General features: G+C 42.8%; 1 protein-coding gene across 3 annotated transcripts in view; it reads left to right on the top strand.

The window, feature by feature from the left end:
- The window catches only part of WDR37 (WD repeat domain 37), a 38,986-nt gene that overhangs the window by 6,305 nt on the left and 10,414 nt on the right, over positions 1 to 22,267 (top strand). For 2 of the 3 annotated variants that reach the window (XM_061563335.1, XM_061563334.1), the window contains exons 3-12: positions 4,053 to 4,149; positions 6,329 to 6,424; positions 8,373 to 8,437; positions 10,620 to 10,755; positions 12,035 to 12,106; positions 13,665 to 13,709; positions 14,946 to 15,022; positions 16,139 to 16,382; positions 18,162 to 18,303; positions 19,994 to 20,128. In XM_061563335.1, coding sequence (XP_061419319.1) covers positions 4,053 to 4,149; positions 6,329 to 6,424; positions 8,373 to 8,437; positions 10,620 to 10,755; positions 12,035 to 12,106; positions 13,665 to 13,709; positions 14,946 to 15,022; positions 16,139 to 16,382; positions 18,162 to 18,303; positions 19,994 to 20,128 — 1,109 coding nt within the window. Of the gene's footprint in view, positions 1 to 2,585; positions 3,275 to 4,052; positions 4,150 to 6,328; positions 6,425 to 8,372; positions 8,438 to 10,619; positions 10,756 to 12,034; positions 12,107 to 13,664; positions 13,710 to 14,945; positions 15,023 to 16,138; positions 16,383 to 18,161; positions 18,304 to 19,993; positions 20,129 to 22,267 lie in introns of those variants that run through there. The other variant, XM_061563336.1, reaches the window with a different exon arrangement.

Genomic DNA, 22,267 nt, shown 5'->3' with positions numbered 1-22,267 from the left:
CTTATATAGTTATTTAATGTTAGAATTTCACAATGGGTCAGCCTTATTATATGCAATTTGCATGACGCTATAGAAAATACAACTATTGTTATGATTCCCTGTTTTAATCATATTTCTGATAAAGCAATACATCGAGAACACATCCCTCGTGTATACAATTCCTGGAGAAAGCTTTCCTGTTACTTTATTGCAATAAAAGTGGCAGTGGTTAATACAGTTGTAGATGCGAGTGTCAGTCTCAGTGGGACCGTGGTAACTAATCAGAATATCAGAATCTGAATATTTATTTATACTGGAGGAATCCGATGAGCGTTAAAGCTCTTTTTCGCGCATGTCCAGGAGGGGTGTGCGTCAGAACCTCGCATCGACAAACGGTACGAAAACACAATTGGAGTGCAAAGTATAGGACATGTAAACAAATCACTTGAACAAAATATAGAAATAAAACTAAATAACAGGCGGCCAAGCAGATGTGCCATATTTTATTTTAGGACGATTGAATTGAAAGATGTGTTGTGCTTGCAGCATTGGCATCACTATGAACGTGTTTAAACTTATGAATACCACTGATATTAATATTACAGGGGCTTTGCTTTAACCCTCGTGTTGCCAAATTACATTTTTATTGAGTTTGAAAGATCAACAAGGTATAAATGAAAACATTCTAAAATTACATCTCATTCTAATGGTCTCACATTAGCCGTAACCTAATTCTAACCAACACTTACATATCTGTGTTCTGCAGTAATTCAGAATGATGATGATTGCTTGTGTTGCAATCGAAACGTCGTAATATGCTTTTATTTTAATTTATTATTTTATCTTTAGACGTGACTTAACCGAAAGAACCAAAGAATAATTCCTGCAATCACGAAAGCTCCATAATTAAGATTTCACCGTAGGGCAGTTTTTGCTATGGACTCGAGTTCCATTCTACCAGTGTGAAGGATGATGTATCCCTCTGATGAAGTTATCCTACCTATCTGTGTGCCTATATATGTGTCTCTTTCTCTATGTATATCTGTGTTATCTCTCTCTGCTTATATGTCTGTCTATATGTCTCCGGTTCTATGTTTTATCTCTCTCTCAAATTTAGCATTCTCTGGAAGAACGTAATCAACCAGGTAGGGTGTTGACTGTTATGTTAGCCGACTCTCTGTGTTGTATTGCATTATATTTCTAAGTATACTAGGTTTGTTTTCTATTTCATTTATACCTGACGATGATTGCTTGTGTTGCAATCGAAACGTCGTATGCTAGTATTAAATTTATAATTTTCTCTTTATACGTGACTTTACCGAAAGAACCAAAGAGTAATTCCTGCAGTCACGAAAGCTCCAAATTAAGTTTGTATCCTACCTGATTCAGTCCAGCGACACGCGCTCACTCTTAAGATGTCAATTTGGTAGCGTTTCATCTCATGGACAACTTGGGCCGTCTTGGAAGGTCTGGTACATTGAACGTACGTTCCAGGCTCGAACCTTGATGTTTTGCTTTGGATCCACCTTTCCAACGTCCCGTTTGAGGACTTTGATTAGAGAGGATCATCCTGCCAGATTCGTGGCTAGGTGCCTCCTGGTATGTGACTACTGCAGCCACCACACATTTTATTGAATCGTGATCCTGTATCTTGAAAATTGATTGAATTGTGACAGGTGGTGAAACGTTACATTCCTACGTGATGCCATTTTACCTGCGTGGGGAGACCCATCTGGTTTTAGTTTAGTTTTACTTTTTTCCCCACTGTTTTTGCCTCGGGGGTCAAGAATAGAATCTATTTTAAACTACAAAATTGTCCTCTGCGGAAATTGCAAAAGACTCATAATCACTGCTGACACACCTGTGTGGAGCCACACCAGCTGTTAGAATTGGAATGAGATAAGGATGTGAGCGCGTTGGAAAATCTGGACAGTCTTCTGTGACCTTTTTAAACCCATAATGGTGCCGACTTTTTTTCCGTGAACAAAAAAAAGCATGGTTGCCATGGAAACCTAATTGACTTTTAGTCCGTTTTCAGAAATTATGGTTGTCTTATGTTTCCACGCATTCGTGAGGTAGTGTTTTGAATTGTGTTTTAAAGTGATCAGCCTACTTTTTTACGTATCATTAACATACTGTGAACATAAGGTGAACATTTTGTTCACCTTATGTATATATTTTTTCGAACAAAAGCAAGCTTATTTGATCCTAGAAAGGTATTAGAATAAATCCAAGATTTACATTCATAGTCGCTATACAATGCACTAGTTTTATCTTAACGCTACAGTTCAGTTATATTGCTCCGTGACCAAGTACAGTTTTAAAGTTGAGAGGCTGACTGTATAAGTTTTAAACGAATTAATTTTTTTTATTTCCTTGATGTATTTCTGCAACATTTATAAACATTGCCTGCGGGCACGGGGATGGCTTGGGCTGTAAATAATTGTTGGTGACCATGGGTCTAGGAAAACTCATGAATGGCGACCTTTGTAAGGCAAGAAGGGCCCCGCCTTCCAGAAATGTAAACAAAGGTTCGAGACACGTCAGCTGTCTCACCTTGTCACGTGTGTGCAGCTGTGCTCAAGTGGTAACACCAGTTTCGCAAGGCTCATTCTACCCGACGCCCCAAGCTGACGACAACTGACTTTTGCGAGCTGTGCCGTTGCAGTTTTTTCTTTTTTTACTTCACAACTTTACCGCAGTGTCATCCACGCGCGACCGCTTCCATTGATTCTCACAAACGAATTGTTCACCTTAATCCGAAATTTACAGTTGGCCCTCGAGCGTTCATCTATCTCTTTTATTTGTTTCTTCCTATTGTTTTCAATTTTTAATTGATACTTTTCTTTTACTTACTCGGTCCGTTGATTTCCTTTTCGCTTCCAAGAGTTCGCCGTCAACATCGCTGTGTTCGCCCGGCACCGCAATGTCTTCGCACCCGACCTGACAGTGCCTCCCTAGGCGGTTCTAAAAGAGGGGCGGCAGTGGCGATTGCCAGGCCGCTGTGTTTGCTTAGCGAGCGAGCGTGCGTGCGTGCACGCGTGCTGTGGTGTGCGTGTTGTGCATCGCAACCTCTCGTTTTGGCCGGGTGGACGCTTGAGCAAACAACGTGGCAGCAGACTTGTTAGATACGAGCCGGGGGCGGTCTCCCAACTTCGAATGCGGTCGCTGCCGTCGTAAGTTCCGACATTCATTCGGGCCTCCTCCTGGTGTTGGGCGGCAGAAGATGGAACTTGATAACAACAACGCGGAGCGAGATTGCGAGAGTGTCAATCGCAGGCCCTCGCAGACCCAGGTACCGATTGCGAACGTGTCACCGTTTTTAGTGCCAGAGGGCAAGGTGCGAGGCTAAAGTCTTTTGGAGGATGTGGTATGTACAGCGAGCCTTGTGTAGAACGCCTTGTGACATTGAGATGAGCATTATGTTATTGTTGCTTCATTTAAGGTATATTATAATGGAATTTGTACGTTTATGTAAAAATACAGCAATTTTCTGGTGAATTCAATTGTCTCTCTCTCTCGTGGTTTGTACAACTTCAATCGGTGTAGCCCACTGGTGTGGGTTGTCATGTTTATCAATCATCAGGCACATTCTTACACTTAAAGTCCTAATTTTGACTTTTCTCCATTTTTCTGTTCTGACGAGTTGAGAACCCCTGATCTATACAAATACTGTATCATCGTCATCAATCGTGAATGACCATTTTTTGTTTATTCAGTTCCCTTAAAAATGTGCTGAAAAAACGAGACATTTACACTAAATAGAATACAACTTAAACATTGCATAAGCTATGTCAACTGTGCATGCTATATTAACATTGTCATCACGCAAACCTGACATTGCTTACCAGTGCGATTGATACACACTTAACTCTGCTGCTCTGCCTAAAATACAATTCACCGTGAGTAAGGAATGTGCACATGATGTAGACTCAATTGTGGTATCTCGTTCAACTTGACGTTTCCTTTAACTGTGCATCCTCAACATAAAACGTCACAAACGTTTGTGACACAAACGCCCGTGTTCATGCATGCATGCGTACATGTGTGTGTGTGTGTTTGCGTGTGTACAGGATTCGCGGCTGCCACCAGCCATAAGGCAGACATTGCTGGAGCTGTTTGGGCAGATTGAGAAGGAGTTTGAAGTCCTATACGTGGAGAACGTGGAACGTGAGTCTGAGCAGGGCATCGCCTCCGCTTTATCAAACATCATTCAGTGTTTACGGAGCGGCCGCTGTCTGGCACGCTGAGATAAGAGCCTTTACTGTGCGTGTGTGCTTGGTTGCGTAGGTGGTTGCTAGTAGCACTTGCCCCAACAGTCTTATAAGGATAAGGGGGGGGGGGGGGAATATATTTTTTACAGCACAGACAAAAAATCCCCTGGGTAGCCTTTAATGGACTGTTTTTGCAAGTGCTGTTACAAAGCACCTCCACATGCACACATGGCTGTGGTCCTTATCTTAAATGAGGGTACTTTGTCTTACATCAAAGGCAAAGATCTCCCTTGATACCTTACATAGGCTGTGGGGGAAAGTTCTTTTAGCAAGCACCTATTAAGGCCAGCATAGCACACTAAGGGGTAATCTGACCAGCAATTTGCCGGGCAACCTCTTGTCTCCCCAAGTTTTGGTTTTCACACACAATAGCAGCACCTAATTTAAGGCTGAGTTGACCTATGGAGGCCCTGGAAAGGTTCAGTTACCGCTTGCCACTGGTGTTAGCTGTGATCAGGAATCGAACCCATGTCGCCTGGATTGTATTGTGGTCCAGTAACCACTAGCATCGCTGCCTCTCGTGAACTTCAGTACAGACCTGTAAAACGGAGTTTAATGTGCGGTCATGGAAAACTTCAATCGCAAGTCCATATCAGAACATATTCTTGGCCTCTCCCAGGTCGATTCAGCCTTAATTGAGATACCTGCTGTGATGTGTACATTTCAGCACTGGGGAGACAAAGATGCCCTGACACAGTCCGCACTACACCACATAGCCTTAATAGGCTCTGACAATGCATGCCTTTTTAGTTTGTAAGGCTAAATGGGGGATCTTTCCGTGTGTTTTGAGATTCGGGGTCCCCCGAGGCAGGGGACAAGTGCTAGTTTTATACAAGGGATAAAGATGGAAAAAGTAAAATAAATGTTGTGTTGAAGAGTTGTATTTAGGAGTTAAGTTTTTATCTAGTTTATCAAAGAATATACATGCTCTGTCGAACAGTTAATATAGAAATACCTGTTGATACAAGAAAATTAAACAAGTTGTGTTATTATGCTCGTGATAAAGGTTTCCCTGTTGTGACGTATACAGGTGTGTATTCACGTGTTTACATTCCTGGTGAAAATATTTTCGATTATGTATAACACGTTTTACCTTGGGTTGTCACCACTGCAATTTTTGTGAAATGTAGAATGCAGTACAGTCATTTATGACTCATGCCAAAACTGTTTGGGTAAAAAAAAAAGTTCATCAGAATGAGCCTTATTTCATGACTATTTATGGCTCTGAGCTGAAGAGTGGTGTCTCTCCAACTTTAATGAGCCGTGTTTTGTAACACAAATCGCTTCTATAAATTCAAAGGCAAGGTGGCTGCAGGCATGTGTCGTGGTTTTGCTCGATCGTTAATATTATTGGAGCTTGTAATGAGCGTTGCTATTTAAGTTGCAGACTTGAAATACATGCAGTTGTGCGTTTAATGTTATTCAGTTAAACAAAAACACGATGAAAGTTTTAAGTAATATTAATTTAATGTGATCTAATTGCAGGATACATTTGCGAATAAATCATTAAAAACCAACATGTTAATTTTTCACCGACGTTTGTTCTCCACATGAGAAGGGTAATTTCTCACGATTGCTGAGAACTGTTACCACATTGTAATTGCGTGTAATGCATTATTACTGAAGCAGTGACTTTTCACAGCTCATCTTTTTTTGTCGTACATTAAAATGAGTAAATATTAGTTTCCGGTAATTGAAATACGTTTTGAAACACACGTGGAGATGCTTAACTTAACTTCGCAAATGGTGTAGCTTGCATAAAAAAAAGCGTGACATCAATTCGAATACTTCGTATGTATTTTTAATGCTTTAATCAGCAGCTGACACATATGCCCACGTGGGAATTTATGCGAGTGCACACATACGCGCACTGCACATGCACGAGTATAATTTTAGCACATTTACTGATACGTCGCATTAATTTTCGTTGGACCGTGACAATACTCTGACCCCCCCCCCCCCGCCGTTATTGGCAGCGGCTCATTAATAAACTGGTGAGGTCAAGAATAACCGACACACTTTGACTTGTGCAGATCCACGCAAGTAACTTTTCCCCTTGCCTCTTCTGCCTCCAGTACGTAAGGAGATTGATAGCTTGAACGAGCGGCTGGCCTCTGAAGGAGCCGTCACCGATGGCTCTGAACTCTCCAAGGGAGTCTTTAAAACCAAGAGTGAGTAACGAGCCCTCTCGCTTTCAAAACCTTACCCCGCCCTTGTTTACGTTGGCAGATAGCATACAGGCCACGGGCGCCCGCATCAGCTTGCATAGTGAGACATTGACCTTCAGCCTTGTGGCTCGGCCACTTTTTTTGTAGCTGGTCGACCCCGACATTCCCTTGCTTACATGAATGTGTATACAGCGGTACCTCGGTATACGTCATTAATTCGTTCCAGAAGGTAGGACTTGTACCGAAAATGACGTATACCAAACGGATTTTTCCCATGAGAAATAAAGGGAGAGGAAATAATCCGTTCTAGAGTATAAGAAATTATATTTTATACGGCATATTATACATTAATGGGGTTGTATAAAATAATTTAGACACTACTTATTACTAAAATGCATAAATAAATCAAAATAAATTGAAATAAAAATAAAATGTAACGCCACTTTACCTTGCTGAGAGGAGTTGATAGCCGACGAGGATGGTGGTGAGGAAGGGGAGGAGTCGTTAACGGGGTCTACGCGGCGGGTCCGCGGTGACTCATCCCGACCCATACAAGTTCTAGCAAGCACGTCGTATCTCAAGCAAGACGTCGCATCCCAAGACATTTTTTTAGTCAAAACACGACGTGTACCAAATTCTACGTATTCCAAAGCGGTCGTATACTGAGGTTGATACTGTATGCACTTTTGTCCTCTCGGTCACTCTTCTTCATAATTTAATGCTAAGAGCTCATCCATGAGCGATTTGTGTTGGGTGTTTATGAAAGCAAATTAATTCTCTGCTTGCAGAAAGGGTATTACGACAAGCTATATGTTTAATGAAAATTCTTTCTGCCTCAATTTGTGTGCCTGTTGACACCACACCATCTACCACTATCTGATTTGTGTAATTGTAAATAATGTTGTTTCAAGATAATTGCGAATTAATGTTTTTGCAGTCCCCTTAATCACCTGAGATATATTCGTCCTAAGTGCTCTCAGCGGCAATGTAAATGATTGCGCTTCTTAAAATATTAATCCTTGTCTCTTGCTTTAGATAATCTTTGCCGTCCTTGCAGTTTTTACAGGCATAGTCAATGCGCTCATAACCATGCTATATTCCAAAGATTTGATCAGCATAGTTGCTTTTACTATGAATGGTTTTCTTACATTTATCAGCACAATCCAATGTGAAAATACATAGCCACTGTCATCGTTACCGCTGCATTATAGTTGAAAATGATAGAGCTGAAAAAGACATGAAATGTCTCTGGTAGTGACCCCTGCTTCACAGGAGAGAAAATTTTAATGCATAAGATTTAGACTTAAAATTAAAGACCTGCCTGGAAATTATTGAGCGAAAAATAAATCAGGACTCTATGGGAACAGCTATCTGTGAAGATATATGTTGGTAAATGGTTAAAGATGTGCTGGTAAGGTTTAATGTAATCTGGCATTGGCTGTGGTGAACTCTTGACCCCGGTGAAGATAGTAAAATATTTTCATTCTTGTTTGTACATGATGCCAATGTGACCCCAAAATTTGTATTCTGAGCACCGCAATAGCATTTTCCCACTTAATTGAACTAAGGGGCAGTGCAGTTAATTTAATCATCAACAGCAATGATCATTCCACTCCTGGATGAAGATATTCCCAAGCCTATCGCCTTCTCTCATGATCCTGCGAAGCAAAGATCTTTGCAGCATCCGCAAATTAGTTGATTTGAACGCGCAATCTCCGTGATGGATATATTTTCAGGCGCGTCTCCTCCTTTGGCTGCCAATCTGTCATTCGTCCCGACCACTGAGCGTCATCCCCTATTAACAGCGGTGTCAGTATTGCGTCCCCAACTTGCGCATGTTCTCTTAATGCACGCGTTGCAGTTCATTTACGCTACCGATTTTGTATTTTAATGTTTCACTGCATACTAATGGTTAAGCTTTGTTTGGTTTTCTGTACTGTGGTATCAACAGCCGGGCATTCTACGAGTCAACTTTCACAGAAGCTGAAAACGACTTACAAAGCGTCAACAAGCAAGGTATAACAAAGCCCTGGGAATTGCATCTCACCCTGACACTGCATTTTGCCAGTTTGCAGTAAAGATGGCTCATTAATCCAGTGGTATCCATTAAAGGGGTCCGATTCACATCCGTCATCCTTTTATCGTCATTTGCCATTCCCTTCAGCATTCACTGGGCTGTGCCGTCCTCCCATCTGTAAAATCTGTCACCCCAAAGGCTCATTTGAATTCATTCACGCATGTGTACGAGATGGAAAACATGGGTGTATGTCGGCGTGTTTGTATGTGTGTCTGTGCATACGTGTTTGTGTACGTAGCCATGGGCATGCATGGGACAGCACTATTCAAGTTATTAATTTTGAGCTTCATTAAATATTTTAGTTTAGTTTATGTTGGTGTAAATTATCATAGTTTAATATAATAGTTTTTCAAAATCATTAAATTTTTTCCCAAAATTTGGTGTAAGATCGTGCTTCACATTTGTTTCACTTCCCGATGACACTTGCGCACTATGGCGTTTGTTTGTGTTTGCTCAAGTTAACTGCATTTTTGAGGTTCGGAGCAGGCGTACATTTGTCTCACCACGTGGCCTGTGTGCGTGCGTGTGTGTGCGTCTGCGTGTGGGATGTGCAACGCAGGCGTGCGTCTGTGCAACCGTGAGTGCGCTTGTACGTGGGTGTGTGCGAGTTTACCATTTTTGGACGCGCGCCCATGTGCCGCGTGTATTTCTCTCCCGCCGGCACTGCTGTAGCGTACAGATGTGAGTGGAGCCCTCAATTTCAACGTTGGGAGCTGGGAGCTCTGGGGAGGAGATTCCTGGGTAATGGGAATGCTGTCCCACGGAATGCCCCTGAAATATTTCCCCCCTCCCCGCACTCCAGTGCCCCTAACCTCGCTTTATGCATGCGAGACGTGTGATGGGAGTCTTTGCTAAGAGCCTGTTGACCCCATTGAACGCCGTTCCACACTCCGTGAGCCGTTTTCTGTCAATCGTTTGCGACGGGACTATTAATTTTGCAACCGCCGACTGTTCCGTTGTTTAAGTGTGATGTTTCTCTTCCCGTTTGTTGCCTAACTCGCACCGATGTTACTGAATTCCAAAGCGCCGTGCTGTGGAGTTTGTGATTGTGGTTTCCAACATCTTGAGCACAGTCAGGCTGTGGGTTATCTGTAAATTGTTTAAAAGGTTTCGCTTGGTCAGCTTAAAGCAGCTTAAAGGAGTTAGTGGTGAACAATGTTAGTGTTTGTGAGGTTGCAAGATCTCATGGTGACTTCTGTTTGGGCAAAAAACAGTCGTGCTGTATTGTGTAAATTTGCTTGCATGAAATATTTATTTTAGTTTACCAAAGGCTGGGTTCTTTGTAAAGACACTGCATTTTTTTGCCACCAAAGTACATGACTAGCTGGAGGTGGTCTAGATGAAATGTGGTTAATATTTAATTTCAACTCTTGCCGTGTTGGCGAAAAAAAATCCCTGGCAATTATGTTTTGAATGGAAGTAGCATAGCTGGGGTTGTCAGCAATATTTTGTGAGATTTCACAATTTCGCACGTGTGGTTTATTGTAGCGTGCATATTCTCTTCGTTTATCTTTATTGCCTGGAGCTGGTGTGGGTTATTTGAACAAATCGTGTATAGTCACACGCTTACAGGTTTTCTCTGTCCTGGTGTCATTGAATGGGCTTAAGGAATTTTTGGGTGACAGTGAATTTACAGGGTCAAGGTGAAGGCTAATCCTTTATGCACTGCATGTCAACTTGTAGCGTAATACAGATGTTTTTAGTCATGGTAAATATTGGCAATGCATGCTTTCTCAGGTTGAGGATAATATGCAGGGCTAAAGGGTGCCCTGAGTCTTTGCGTGTTTTCACAGTTTATTTTATGGCCAGCGCTTACGTTTTGAGTTACAGTATCTCTGTTTGGATTGAAAGTTAGCATTCAGGTAAGCACAAGAGGCTGTTTTTTTTGTCTTTGCTGCAGGCTACACATCTGCAATTTATGGCTACAGTGTGATTTACAGCACAGAAGTTACGGTTACTTATGCAGTAAAACTGTAATGATTTAACATGCAGGGGCATGAATGCGTGAATGTGGAGGAGACAATGACTGATTGTTTCGTGAAAAACGAACGTGTGTGCGTGTGCCGGACCGCGTGTTTGTGCGTGCGGTACCGTGTGCGTGCACGTTCGTCTGCTGTTCAGATCGTGTCCAGTTTCAAGGCCACGACTACACGTGCCGTCTGCCAGCTGCAGAAGGAGTACGCCGGACACCGTGACGGCCTCTGGGATGTGGCCGCCACTCGCATCGCCCCCGTTGTGCTCGGCACTGCGTCTGCCGGTGTGTGCCATCATTTCCAATCGCTCTTCCAATGCTTTCCAACTTGGGTTGAAAGCATTTATGCGTTAGCTCTGTCCGTCTACCTATCGGTAACGGTGAGGTACGACAACTCTTGTAAATATGGTACAAAAATAATGTACCTGTAGTACTCGGTTGTGTTGCTGGTAGGGGACCCTATTGGATATCGGTCAAACTGATAAAAGGGTTTGTTTAAACTTGAAGAAACAAACCAGAGTGAAATATTACTGTGTAGAAATGTGCAAACGCATTTATCTTTCACAGCTACTTGTCTACTTCTGTCCTGCTAAATAAATACATGTTGAAAAGCATTACATAATATGGGTGTTGTATGATTTATAGCTTGGCTCATTTTACGTTTTTCCCTCCACATTTAGAAACATGCGTTTACACTATTTCGATTATTTTTCTGCTATAAATGTCCAAATGATGAGCCACTTTGTTGCGCTATCATTTGTGGCCGGGTTGGTTTTGAACAATAAGTTAATACCTCGGTGGGCTTTGCCTGGTGGGATGGAGATGGTTTAGTTTGATTTATGTGTGTTTGGGTGATTTGTTTATCTTTCTTGCACTTTACACTCCTGCCATGTTTTTGTGTTGTTTGTTGTTGTAACATTCTTACCCGCCCTAACTGAATCTTTTTTTCAAAATGTAATTGCTATAGCAGTGTGCCTGGAATCTACATGGTTGTGGATTTATTTTTTCTCTCTCATACGTTTTCGAATTCCCTTTGGATAGCCTGTGATACACAAACTAGGTATTTTGTAAATACGAAATAAAATTTCGTGTTTTTGAGTGGTATTTTGTTTGATCCAGCATCTTTCAAGTAAGCAGGCCCCCTAATATTGTATTTCTATGATGATGACAGGCATCTCTTTTCAAAGGGACATTCCAGCACGTTTATAAATGTGTGGAGGAGGGTGGCTTAAGTAGCATAATTGGGGCGACATGGTGACGTGTCACCACCGATAATTTTCTTCATATGAGGCTTATAGAAAATTGCTTTATAGTGGGAAAGAGTCACTTGTAGTTTTCTCTGCCGAGCTGAGCTAGAGAACCATGGTAACTCCCCGTGTCGTTATTTGAACAACAGTCGCCTGGATAGACTTGCTCCTGCCATAGAAACGTGACATTTTTACCAATGGTTCAGGGCAGTTTATGGAACATGGGAAACAATATTAACCGTGACTTTTGTTGTTACTTCTCTTTGAAAGTAAATGTATCGACCTTCTCTCTGATCTGCATTTTTTTCTGTGCCCAGATCACACTGCCATGCTATGGAGCATAGAGACTGGGAAATGTATCTTAAAGTATGTTGGACATGCAGGCTCAGGTACTATGCCCGGTCCAACACACCCTTTGGCAACAGCACACATTACCCCAATTCTCATTAGTTTATCGACCAGTGATGGATTGTTAAAATGGCTACTTTTTTGGGATCACACAGTGATGAGAGCCTGAATTCATGGGTTTTACCAAGAGCCTTGATGATTGTGCGTGACATCCATCTGCGCACGTGCACACACACACACACAGAAGAGCCACCTTTTGCCACTAGGTAACGGTGATGTCACCGCGTGAGTGCCAGGCGAGATACGTTATGATCACGTACATACACACGTGCACAAACACAAAGATAATCATCCTAAAAACTCATAGAGCTGTTGAGACAAATTATTTCGAGAAGCCATTAAGACTTCTACTGAACATAAGGAGGTGGTGTGGCAAGAACCACACCTTGAAATAATTGCTCATTGCTGGTGTTTATACACCACACCAGGTACTTCTGAAACAATTATGACCTTGTGGAGGCCAAGGAAAGGGTCATTACCACGCGCCACTATTATCCTTGGCGAAGAATTGAACCCAGATCTCTGGGTTTGTAGCACAGTAGCACATGTGTGCAAACAACTGTGCAAACAAACTGCATCACCACTCCAAAATTGCGCACACATGCGCGTAGGGACTCCATAAACAAGTTATTTTTTAGTTAATCTTACAGATTATTTAGCCAAGTACTGTTCTCAAACTGCTGTTTTTAGAAGAGCAGCACTGTAATTATGTTTGTGACTTGACAATGCATTTAACGTGTAAATGTAATTTATTATTGAGCGTCATGTGTTATTGATCAGGAATAACATTTTTATAAACGCAAAATTTAAAACAATGTAGTTAATGGGTAGAGCATATCTTAACTTCCCTTGTTGATGCAACATGACAGTGAGTAGGATATAAGATCTGCTTTGCAGTGTCAACGGAAAATTTGCAAGACTGCAGCGAACATGGACAGTGAATTGTTTTCATCGGCATGGTTCATGCAAAGTTATGCTACAATTGCCACTTTTTCACGTATAACAATCTACCGTTCAATGTATAGTTGCATCAACGCCAGAAGCTTAGTGTGGGATTTTGTTTTCGAGAAATGTCTAATTTAGAGAAAAAATTCTGCAAATAATGACATTTGAATTGAACTGTTGGCTAGAATAGGGGGTGATTTATGAACTGAATTTTTGCTCAACAGTAGCGCATGTGTGCTCACTTTAGATTACTTTGCTTTCACAGTGCGTATTGTTTTGTGAAATTACCAACTGGTAGCTTGCTAAAATTGATGTTCAACTTGTCATTTTTAATGGAGTTGCAGAGCTGGAATAATTGTACATCTTGGTTTATTTAGAATTTCACAATGGTCTGTTGTTTGTTTATGTGTATAGTTTGTGATTTTTTGCCAACATTTGATTAGTGATCCATAAATGCTGTCAGAAATTAAAGTTAATGGTGCACATATTCTTAATTTGTGTTGTGTGCAGTTGTTTATATTTACAGCAATGTTGTGTTCATAAAAGTGACTGGGTTTCTCATTATATTATGTTTTTGTCCCTATTGCCCCACAGTTAATTCTATCAAATTCCATCCAACGGACCAGCTTGCTCTGACAGGTAACGAACAACACGCACACATACAGAAATATGGCATGAGCATACATGAATGTGCTCGAAGCTAAAAGGTCCTCTTTTTAGCCTTTTAAGTTGTACAGGTGAGCATTGTTAATAAGCTTGCTATGATTCATCAATGAAAATTATTTCTTACCCTCTCAATAAAAAAATTTAATTATGGATGTATGAATCGGTTATTTTAGTTTTATATATACAGAGTATGCGAGTAGTTGATGTAAAACCTGCAACCGCTGGATTTTACAAGCTATGCAATGGCAAAAAATCCCATCGATTTGTGAATCCATTGGCCGAATGGGCTTAGCCTGAATTAATTGAATTGTGGAGCCGTGAATTGTTGTGATACCTCGGTGTTGGTGAGTACCTATTAAGGCCATCACCGATGATAGCTTATCTAATTGCAATTATGGCACATTTCAACGGCCACTGGGAAGTGGGCCAGCTCGGTTAGCTGAGCCGCCTTGAATTCCAATGCCAGCCTTACCGAGCCTATCTAATCTGGGTGCTTGGGGGCCCTCTTTCTCATGTGCAGAAGCATAGAGCACAATTGTCACATCACGGGGCCAGCATGGAAGGGAAACGCACGGGCAATAGCATTTGTATCTTTCGATTTAAAGCTTTCGTGACTGCAGGGATTCATCTTCTTGGTTCTTTCGGTAAAGTTACGTGACTTTACCGAAAGAACCAAGAAGAAGCATTTGTATCGTGACTCGATTTCGAGTCCTTGTTTTTGTAACAAAAAAAGATGATTGCCTGGGGTATCCCGACCTAATCCAAGCCTGCATTAAACTTTGTCTTAATTATTTTTTACAATGGCTTCCTTCTGGCCGTGGATGTTATGGAGTGGTATGATTCAATCCCATTGAGTTTATGATCCGTGAAGCATTGGGACAGCATCTCAGCCAATCCAGAAGAGCCGATGACCATTCCTGGTCAAGCGAGCCCACTCTTTATTGGTTGTTGGAACATTGCAGAGGTGATGCGGCTAACCCAAAAAACCTGGCAAATATTTGACGTACGTTTGGAGAAACCCTTCATTGTTTGCATTGAGATTAAACTATCTCTTCTGTCAATATGTGTTTCCAAAATTAGATGTGTGTTTCTGTGACTGGCGCATGTTATGAATTTGTGAAGAAGACCACACTGTGGCATCATGAGTAAAGAGTAACTTGTGCCCTGTTTAGTTTGCGTGGGTGACACTGCCTCCTATTGTGTCAACAGCATCGGGTGACCACTCGGCGCATGTGTGGCGTTACCTGGTGCAGTTGCCGTTGACCCAGACCAGCATCGACTCAAATGTACGTCCCTGCACAGCTAGACGCCAAGTGACATACACAATCTGGCCAAATTTCCAGTACCTCGGAGTTTTGGTTATGTTTACAGTGGTAACTGATTAACAGGCATAGGTCTAACTTGTGTCACATTTATACCTAGTAGAGCTGGGCAGCTATATTGAGATCTTTCTTTCCTCTTGGTGACAAAAAACATACGACGTTTTATTCATTATTACTTCTAGATTTGAAGCTTTCGTGACTGCAAGGATTCATACTCTTAGTTTTTTCGGTAAAGTCACGTAGGTAAAAATGAAATTAAAATTAATAAAAATAAAATAATAAAAATCTATAAAAAAAAAATTTAATTTAATTATTACTTGTTTTTTTACAGTTTTGCTGTACCCATTTAAAATTAGTTATTTATTGATAGGGATACTTTTGGTCAAACTGGTCTCTTAAATGTACAGCCCTTTGTCAGTCCACTGCTTATTGAACACCTCCTCCCACACTGTATCGGTAATGGCAGTAGTTTTCCCGTATTTCAGCATGCGGGTTGATAAAGCAGGGGTCCCAGAATGGGTTCGGATATCACTCACAACTGACGGTAGCCATGGCGAGCAATCAATCTCATACCGCTTGGTTTGGTAGCACATTGCACTAACTAAAACTGAGACTAGGTGAGGACCACTAAGTAATCTAGCTCTCTTTCATAAGCGACCTGGCCATCACAAATTATAGCCCAACGAAAGTGGCTTATCATCACGTGGACATTTATAGTAGCCAAATACTTTAAACGCATGTTGATTCTAAATGTGGAAGGAAAAACTGGAGGACCAGGAGAAAAATGCACACCCCCATAGGGAGAGGGACATGAAAACTCCAAATATACAGGTGTCAAGAGTTGGAATCGAACCCACGACATTCTCCATACCAGGCGAGGTAGTTAACATCTCACCACTGTGATGCCCCTTTCCACCACTGATCCCCCAACGCTCTCTTATCTGGTAACATTTTTGAAAAGCATTAATACAAATCCAAAACACTCTGCTTGGTTGTCGGCCTTGACGACGACCAGAAGACGACGAGGCCACTCCCCTGCGCTACGCGGCCCAATCGTTGCTCTGTCCCTCGTTTCCACAGCCGTCGGGAGAGGACGAGGTTGACGCGTCGGACAAGGATGAGGCGGAGGCGTTGGACGCGGCGGAGGCGGCGAGCGAGGCGGCGCTGACGGTGCGCGCTCCCGTCACGGCGCTCAAGGGCCACCAGGGCGTCATCATCGCGGCCGACTGGCTCGTCGGGGGCAAGCAGCTCATCACTGCATCGTGGGACCGCACAGCCAACGTGTATGACGCAGAGACCTCTGAGCTGCTGCACTCGCTCACAGGTGGCTACTGCTGCGGGGGTGGGGGGTCCGCAATGTCTCCTGCCTGTGGTCTCTAAATGACACTTCCCGTGGGAAGAGAATTGTGGATGGTAATGGGGATACATAAACGTTTTTTGGGTTTAGATCGCGTTGTTTATAAATGTGTCGTAACCCTCCACCACCCGACACGGCCAATCAGCAAAACAGTGTCACGTTGACAAAAGACAAATAGTTCGCTACTTTAGCCCACCGGTGTGTTGAAGAGTGAAACCACAACATTTACAATTTTTGAGTACGACGTTTCGCTGGTAATTGCATCCAGCATCATCGGGCAATTCGCCAGAATGGTGAGGCTCTACTCTTGCTCTCGGTCTTAAATAGAGCAGCAGCAGGGTGACGTCATCATTTAACACATTTATAAATAACGCGATCTAACCCAAAACACTTTTATTATGAATAATATTGGTCGCGAAAGCCTACGTGTTAAACTGGGGATACATAAAAGCAGAATGAGTGAGAATGCGTGTATGTGTGTGTGCCATTGAGACATACACACCCAATGGCGGAGCCAGGATTTTCAGCTAGGGGGGGGTAACCCCTCCAGCAATGAAAAGGACTTGTCCCTTTTTATTCGACGCGTGTGCGGCGATGACGCAGCCATCGATTGGGGGTCGAATTCGAACCATGTGTGATCGGCATCGCGCGAGCTGAAGGTATGTCTTCAGGGAAGTCGTGTACTGTATACGCAACTGCACGCAATTCTGAGTCACTTATAACTGCTTTGCTGTTACTTATTGTCAATTATGGACTATTGTCCTATCATCTCATAGAGTCCCTGGCACATAAATAATATGCTACACAGTGGCAGTGGGAGTCGCAAAATGCCGATTTATTACTAATAAACTCCAATGATCCGATCGTAATGAGGGATTTCGATCGGATCATTGGGGGGCACGTGCCACCCCACCCCCTACTGGCTCTGCCAGTGTACACACCCCCACCCCTTTGTGTGCCGTGCTGGCCTAAATAGGGGCTCGCAAACAGCACTTGCCCTAACAGTCTCTATTTGTGTTTGTTTATATCTTCATATCGAGACGACCAAATGTTTAACCAACCTCTTCCTATGGTTCAACGTTTGGTCATCTCCATAGGAATCGCACCTTCTCAAGACAAACTAATTTGTGAAAATGTTTTTGCGCCAACGTGGTGTGCCGTGGATTATGGGAGGAAATATCCGCGCTTCCAAAAATAGCGATGCTTCCAAAAATTTGCTGATTGCTGGGAGAGTGCGGACTTGTGGCTGGATTAATCTGCAAAAAAAATAGCGGGTTATAAGGTTTAGAAGTTTTTTTTGAGATTCAAATGGTGCAAAACTTGCATCTGGGTCTATGTAAAAATCTTTTTTTGCATTTTTTTTTTAGACTTCATAGACAAATATAAGTAAAAGCAACATTCTTTTTTTTTTACCAAATAAATCACATCAGCACTGCCACTTCTACAGTTCACAGTTTGTGTTCAGCAAAGCATTTTCAATCTTGCATGGATTATGGGGGCAGTCACGAACAGCCAATAATCTGTGAATGACAGAAATGATAGATTATTGCAGTTGTGCTGTACTTTGTGTGCCGACTAAACGTAAGCACTGAAGAGCTAAAGTTAACCGACTGTGCATGGTGCTGGCTACAGCACACCTCTTACCATGTGGCAAGCCAGCATTAATAGGTGCTTGCTAACACCACTGCTTTCCAGCTGCTGGCATAAGGATAAACGGCGGCTGTTTTTGGTTTCTTTTGTGCGCAGGGCACGATCAGGAGCTGACGCACTGCAGCACCCACCCGGCCCAGCGCCTGGTGGTGACGTCCTCTCGCGACACCACCTTCCGCCTGTGGGATTTCCGTGATCCCTCCATCCACTCGGTCAACGTCTTCCAGGGCCACACCGAGTCAGTATTTGCCTCCCTTTCTCCGTTGTGTAGTTTCTCCCAGAGACGGCATTCAAAAGCGCTGTTGTGTAACGATATCATCTGGTGGCATTGTTCGGGTCTCTCTTATCAAATTATTGTAGATGTTTGTCTGTTGCACTTGAGTCGATCTCATCATTAGCCCAGTAAATAGCGGTGCGGTCTTTTGTTATAAAACGTAGGTATTGGCGCTGAGCCGTAACCTGAATGAAGCACAATCGTTTTCGATGGATTTCTTTTGTGCAGTCACTGCTGACTGCGCAGAGACGATAAAACGCATCCCATGTCAGGACCTTGTTCTTACAGTCCACATTCTAAGTGTTGTTTGGCTGCATGCTCTGACAAGGCCCATCAGCCTTCCCGAGCTACCCGGCCACCCCCCTGTCTCTAACATTGGCGCCCAGTGAATTGCGCCGCCGAATGTATTTTGGAGATTGCTCATTGCCCCTAAGGAGCGCATGTTTGAGCAATGCAGATCCATTTGAAGGCGATACCTACTCTGTGGCTTGCATCCGAAACTAGCACACTACCTGTGCGAGTCACGAGCTTAATCTGTTGGGTCTGCCTTTGCTGCTGATACGGACCCTCCCTATAATGTACGTGTGCGCTTATACACACACGCACACGCGGGAGTATTTTAATGATGTGCACCCTTGGAGTCACATTGCAAAATAGCGCTGGCACATAACTTAATTTTTAGTTTTTGGAAAGAAAAATAAATAAACGGTTGCCTGGGTTTGGAAAATTGTGCCTTTTAATTATAGCAGATGTTACACTCAAGCACTTATATGCGGTGCTTAGATTGGGTACGGCGGCACTAATGGCGTGTGCTGTCGGTGCAGGTTCATTAAGTAAGACGTATTGACACTTCCCGGTATTCCGTGATGTGCACGTGCGGGCCCCGGTGCTGCCTCAGGTGCAGTCGCGGCAGTTGTTAAACTGGGTCATCCATCTGCCTCTGTCGCCAGGATAATGGCGTCGCGTTTATCGCGGATTCGTCATCGGCGTACATTCGGAAGGGAGACACTGTTGTTATCCCCGCAAATTTGTCGAACGTGAAGGTTTAGCCCCAGAACACGCTGCTCATGTCAGTAGATGTGTAGCCGCCTGTCGATTTTTGTTGGCGCTTTCAGACCAGCTTCTCCATGGTGGGGTGAAATGTCTCTTGGAGATTACCCAACCTCTACCCCCACCATGAGTGGTCATTTACATATGAAAATATCACTGGCTTCTTTCTAACACAACCTTCAGTTTAACACGTAGGCTTTTGCGACTCTGGCTGTCCGCCTGATGATGCCTGTTGTAATTACTGGTGAAACGTGGTATTCTCATTGTAAATGCTGTGGGTTTACTCTCCAACACACCAGTGTGCTGAACTAGTAACTAATTAATTATCATGTTTTGTTTAAATGACAAACCTTACTAATTGGCTGTGTCGGGTGAGGGCGGCTATAACGACACATTTATACATAGGCGATCTAACCCCAAAACCTCTTGTGGATAACACAACCTTGGTTTTTCAAAGATTTGTATGTTTATGGTCAATAATGAAGCTCCAGAGTGTTTTTGATTATAACGTCGCTGACGGAGAGACGCGTTGTAGCAAGGTTACGTCATCCGTATATCGTGTTCTACTCACCTCGCCTGCGTGTGTGCGTGCGTGCATGCGCAGCACCGTGACGTCGGCCGTGTTTGCATCGAGTGAGAACGTGGTGTCCGGCAGCGACGACCGCACCGTCAAGGTGTGGGACCTGAAGAACATGCGCTCGCCCATCGCCACCATCCGCACCGACTCCGCCGTCAACCGGCAAGTCTTTCTTTCACACCGGCAGACCGCGGCGCCGCTTGGCGCGGGCATGATTGCGGTGGCTCTTTTTAAAATCGAGCAGCCCATTGAGAAAAAAAGTCACAGGTTCGCATTCACCTGTCGTTGCCAACTGTTTATTTTGTTGTTCGAGCAGAGAGAGAGAGAATGTGATATGTACACGTTGTTCTTCTGTGTATACGCAAGGCTACAGTGTGCAGCGCCAGGCCTCAAAAATCTACATTTAAAAGTATTACAGAGACATTCGCCAAAGCGTTGGTCATACATTTCAATGCCTACCCAGTGCTTAATCTGCTCGGTCGGGCAGACTGCAGAGCCTTTCCTTCTTTCCTTAACGAATGCCACACCAAGCAGCAGCTTACTGGTACCCCCCTCCCCCCACTGGTCCCTCCTCAGTCATATATTCATTTCATAATGGGATCACAATTCCAAAACAGAAATCGTAAGACTCACCCAAAATATTTGAATTCGGCAATATTCGTAAAACAGCTCCTACATGCAAAATCCCTAAACTGTGCTGGGTTATCTTAGAAATGTTCGTTTAGATTATTTGGCTGCTATAAAATTCCACACAATACACTTAATTGAGCAATCATTTGTGGCCAGGTCGCTTCTGAAAAAGAGCTACATAGCTCAGTGGGCCTTACCTAGTAAAATAAAAAAAATAGTTTAGTTTGTCCACTGGGTGGCAGGGTAGGATCAGGATTATCAGCTTGGCCTTGGGTCTCAATTTCCAGAATTGTTTTTCTCCCGTTCCAGCCGACCACTGTGCTGTGATCATTGCCCACTCGCAAGCTCTTGCTGAGTGTGGATGTTAATTTGGCCTCCTGCTGATCCGTTGATTATCGGAGTTAACAATGCCACAATGAACTGTGTGCACGAGTTGGCCATTGTGCGAGGGTTTTGTGTCGTAGTTGAATAGACACGTAACAATCTCTCAGTTCATAGAACCCATTTAATTTGTCACGCTCACAAGGCATGCATTGAATTGCGCATATCTAAATCTACGGTTTACTTTGTAGGCAAATTATATGGAAAGTATAGGCCAATGTTAAAATTAGGCTAATGTAGCAGACAGAACTGTACAAATGAAATAGGAAAAGCAGGAAACAATACAAGCAAAAATAGAAGTATAACTAATGTATTCATGAATTGCATTGTGGCAATTCATCAAATCGCTTAGCAGGTAAGTTCTTAAATGCGCATAAAAACGACAGTGTTCATTCCAATTGTCACATTACAAGCAAACCTCATCTGTTTGTCCTTAATACCGTTGTGCCGTTTTGGAACAACAGAGATTAGCCGTTTTTTGCAGAGAGGTTAACTTTTGTTGTGTTTGAAAATTGCCGGTTTCACGCACACTAACATATGGGCACGTCAAAGCCACGTTCCATTAAAGCTTCACACACCACTAACATTGCACGAGTGTGCGAGGTGTTTTTGTTTTTCATTTGCAATAACATGGCATTTGTAAACACAACCAAGCACATAACTAATGTTGCTTTTATGTTTTGTATTTGAATGGTTCTACACAAATAACACATTGCCGTAAAGTATAAAAAGACACGTGAGCTTAGATTTGCCGCACCTCTGATTAGCGGGGTTGGCTATGTATGGGTCGAAGGAAGTGCGACATACACACACGTGCAGATGTTTGGATATGATGGACATACGTAGATGAGCTATGCTCATTCTGATAACATTAATAGAACCCTCCCTTGAGTGGCTGAGTAGCCTAATGGGCAGTGCCCTTTTCTCTGCATCAGATTTCACGGATTTGATTTAACATATTAATTTCCTACATCAATACTCCTTCAGTTTCTGCCAGAGAATGTACGGATGTTAGAGTAAAAAAAACCGGTGGTGTCATTTTCACGATTGGGCCAGTGTATATTCGTGGTATATCTTAAATTCCATCTCGGACGTAAAATTGTAAAATAAAATGATTACTTATTTATGTTTTTCAGGCGTATATAAAAATATATTTTCAGCCGGCAAGATCCTCAGTAAAGCAAGATGCAACCCAAAAGGCACATTTTTCTTGTCGATATGCACAAAAAATGTGTGTTTTGTGCTGTCCAAATTAATTTTGAATCTTCATTAATGAGATAAAATACTTGA

The sequence above is a fragment of the Lethenteron reissneri genome, chromosome 31 (genome assembly GCF_015708825.2).
Source record: "Lethenteron reissneri isolate LAM-NWPU_2019-01 chromosome 31, ASM1570882v1, whole genome shotgun sequence".
Lineage (NCBI taxonomy): Eukaryota > Metazoa > Chordata > Hyperoartia > Petromyzontiformes > Petromyzontidae > Lethenteron > Lethenteron reissneri.
This window is presented reverse-complemented; position numbering and strand designations above follow the sequence as displayed.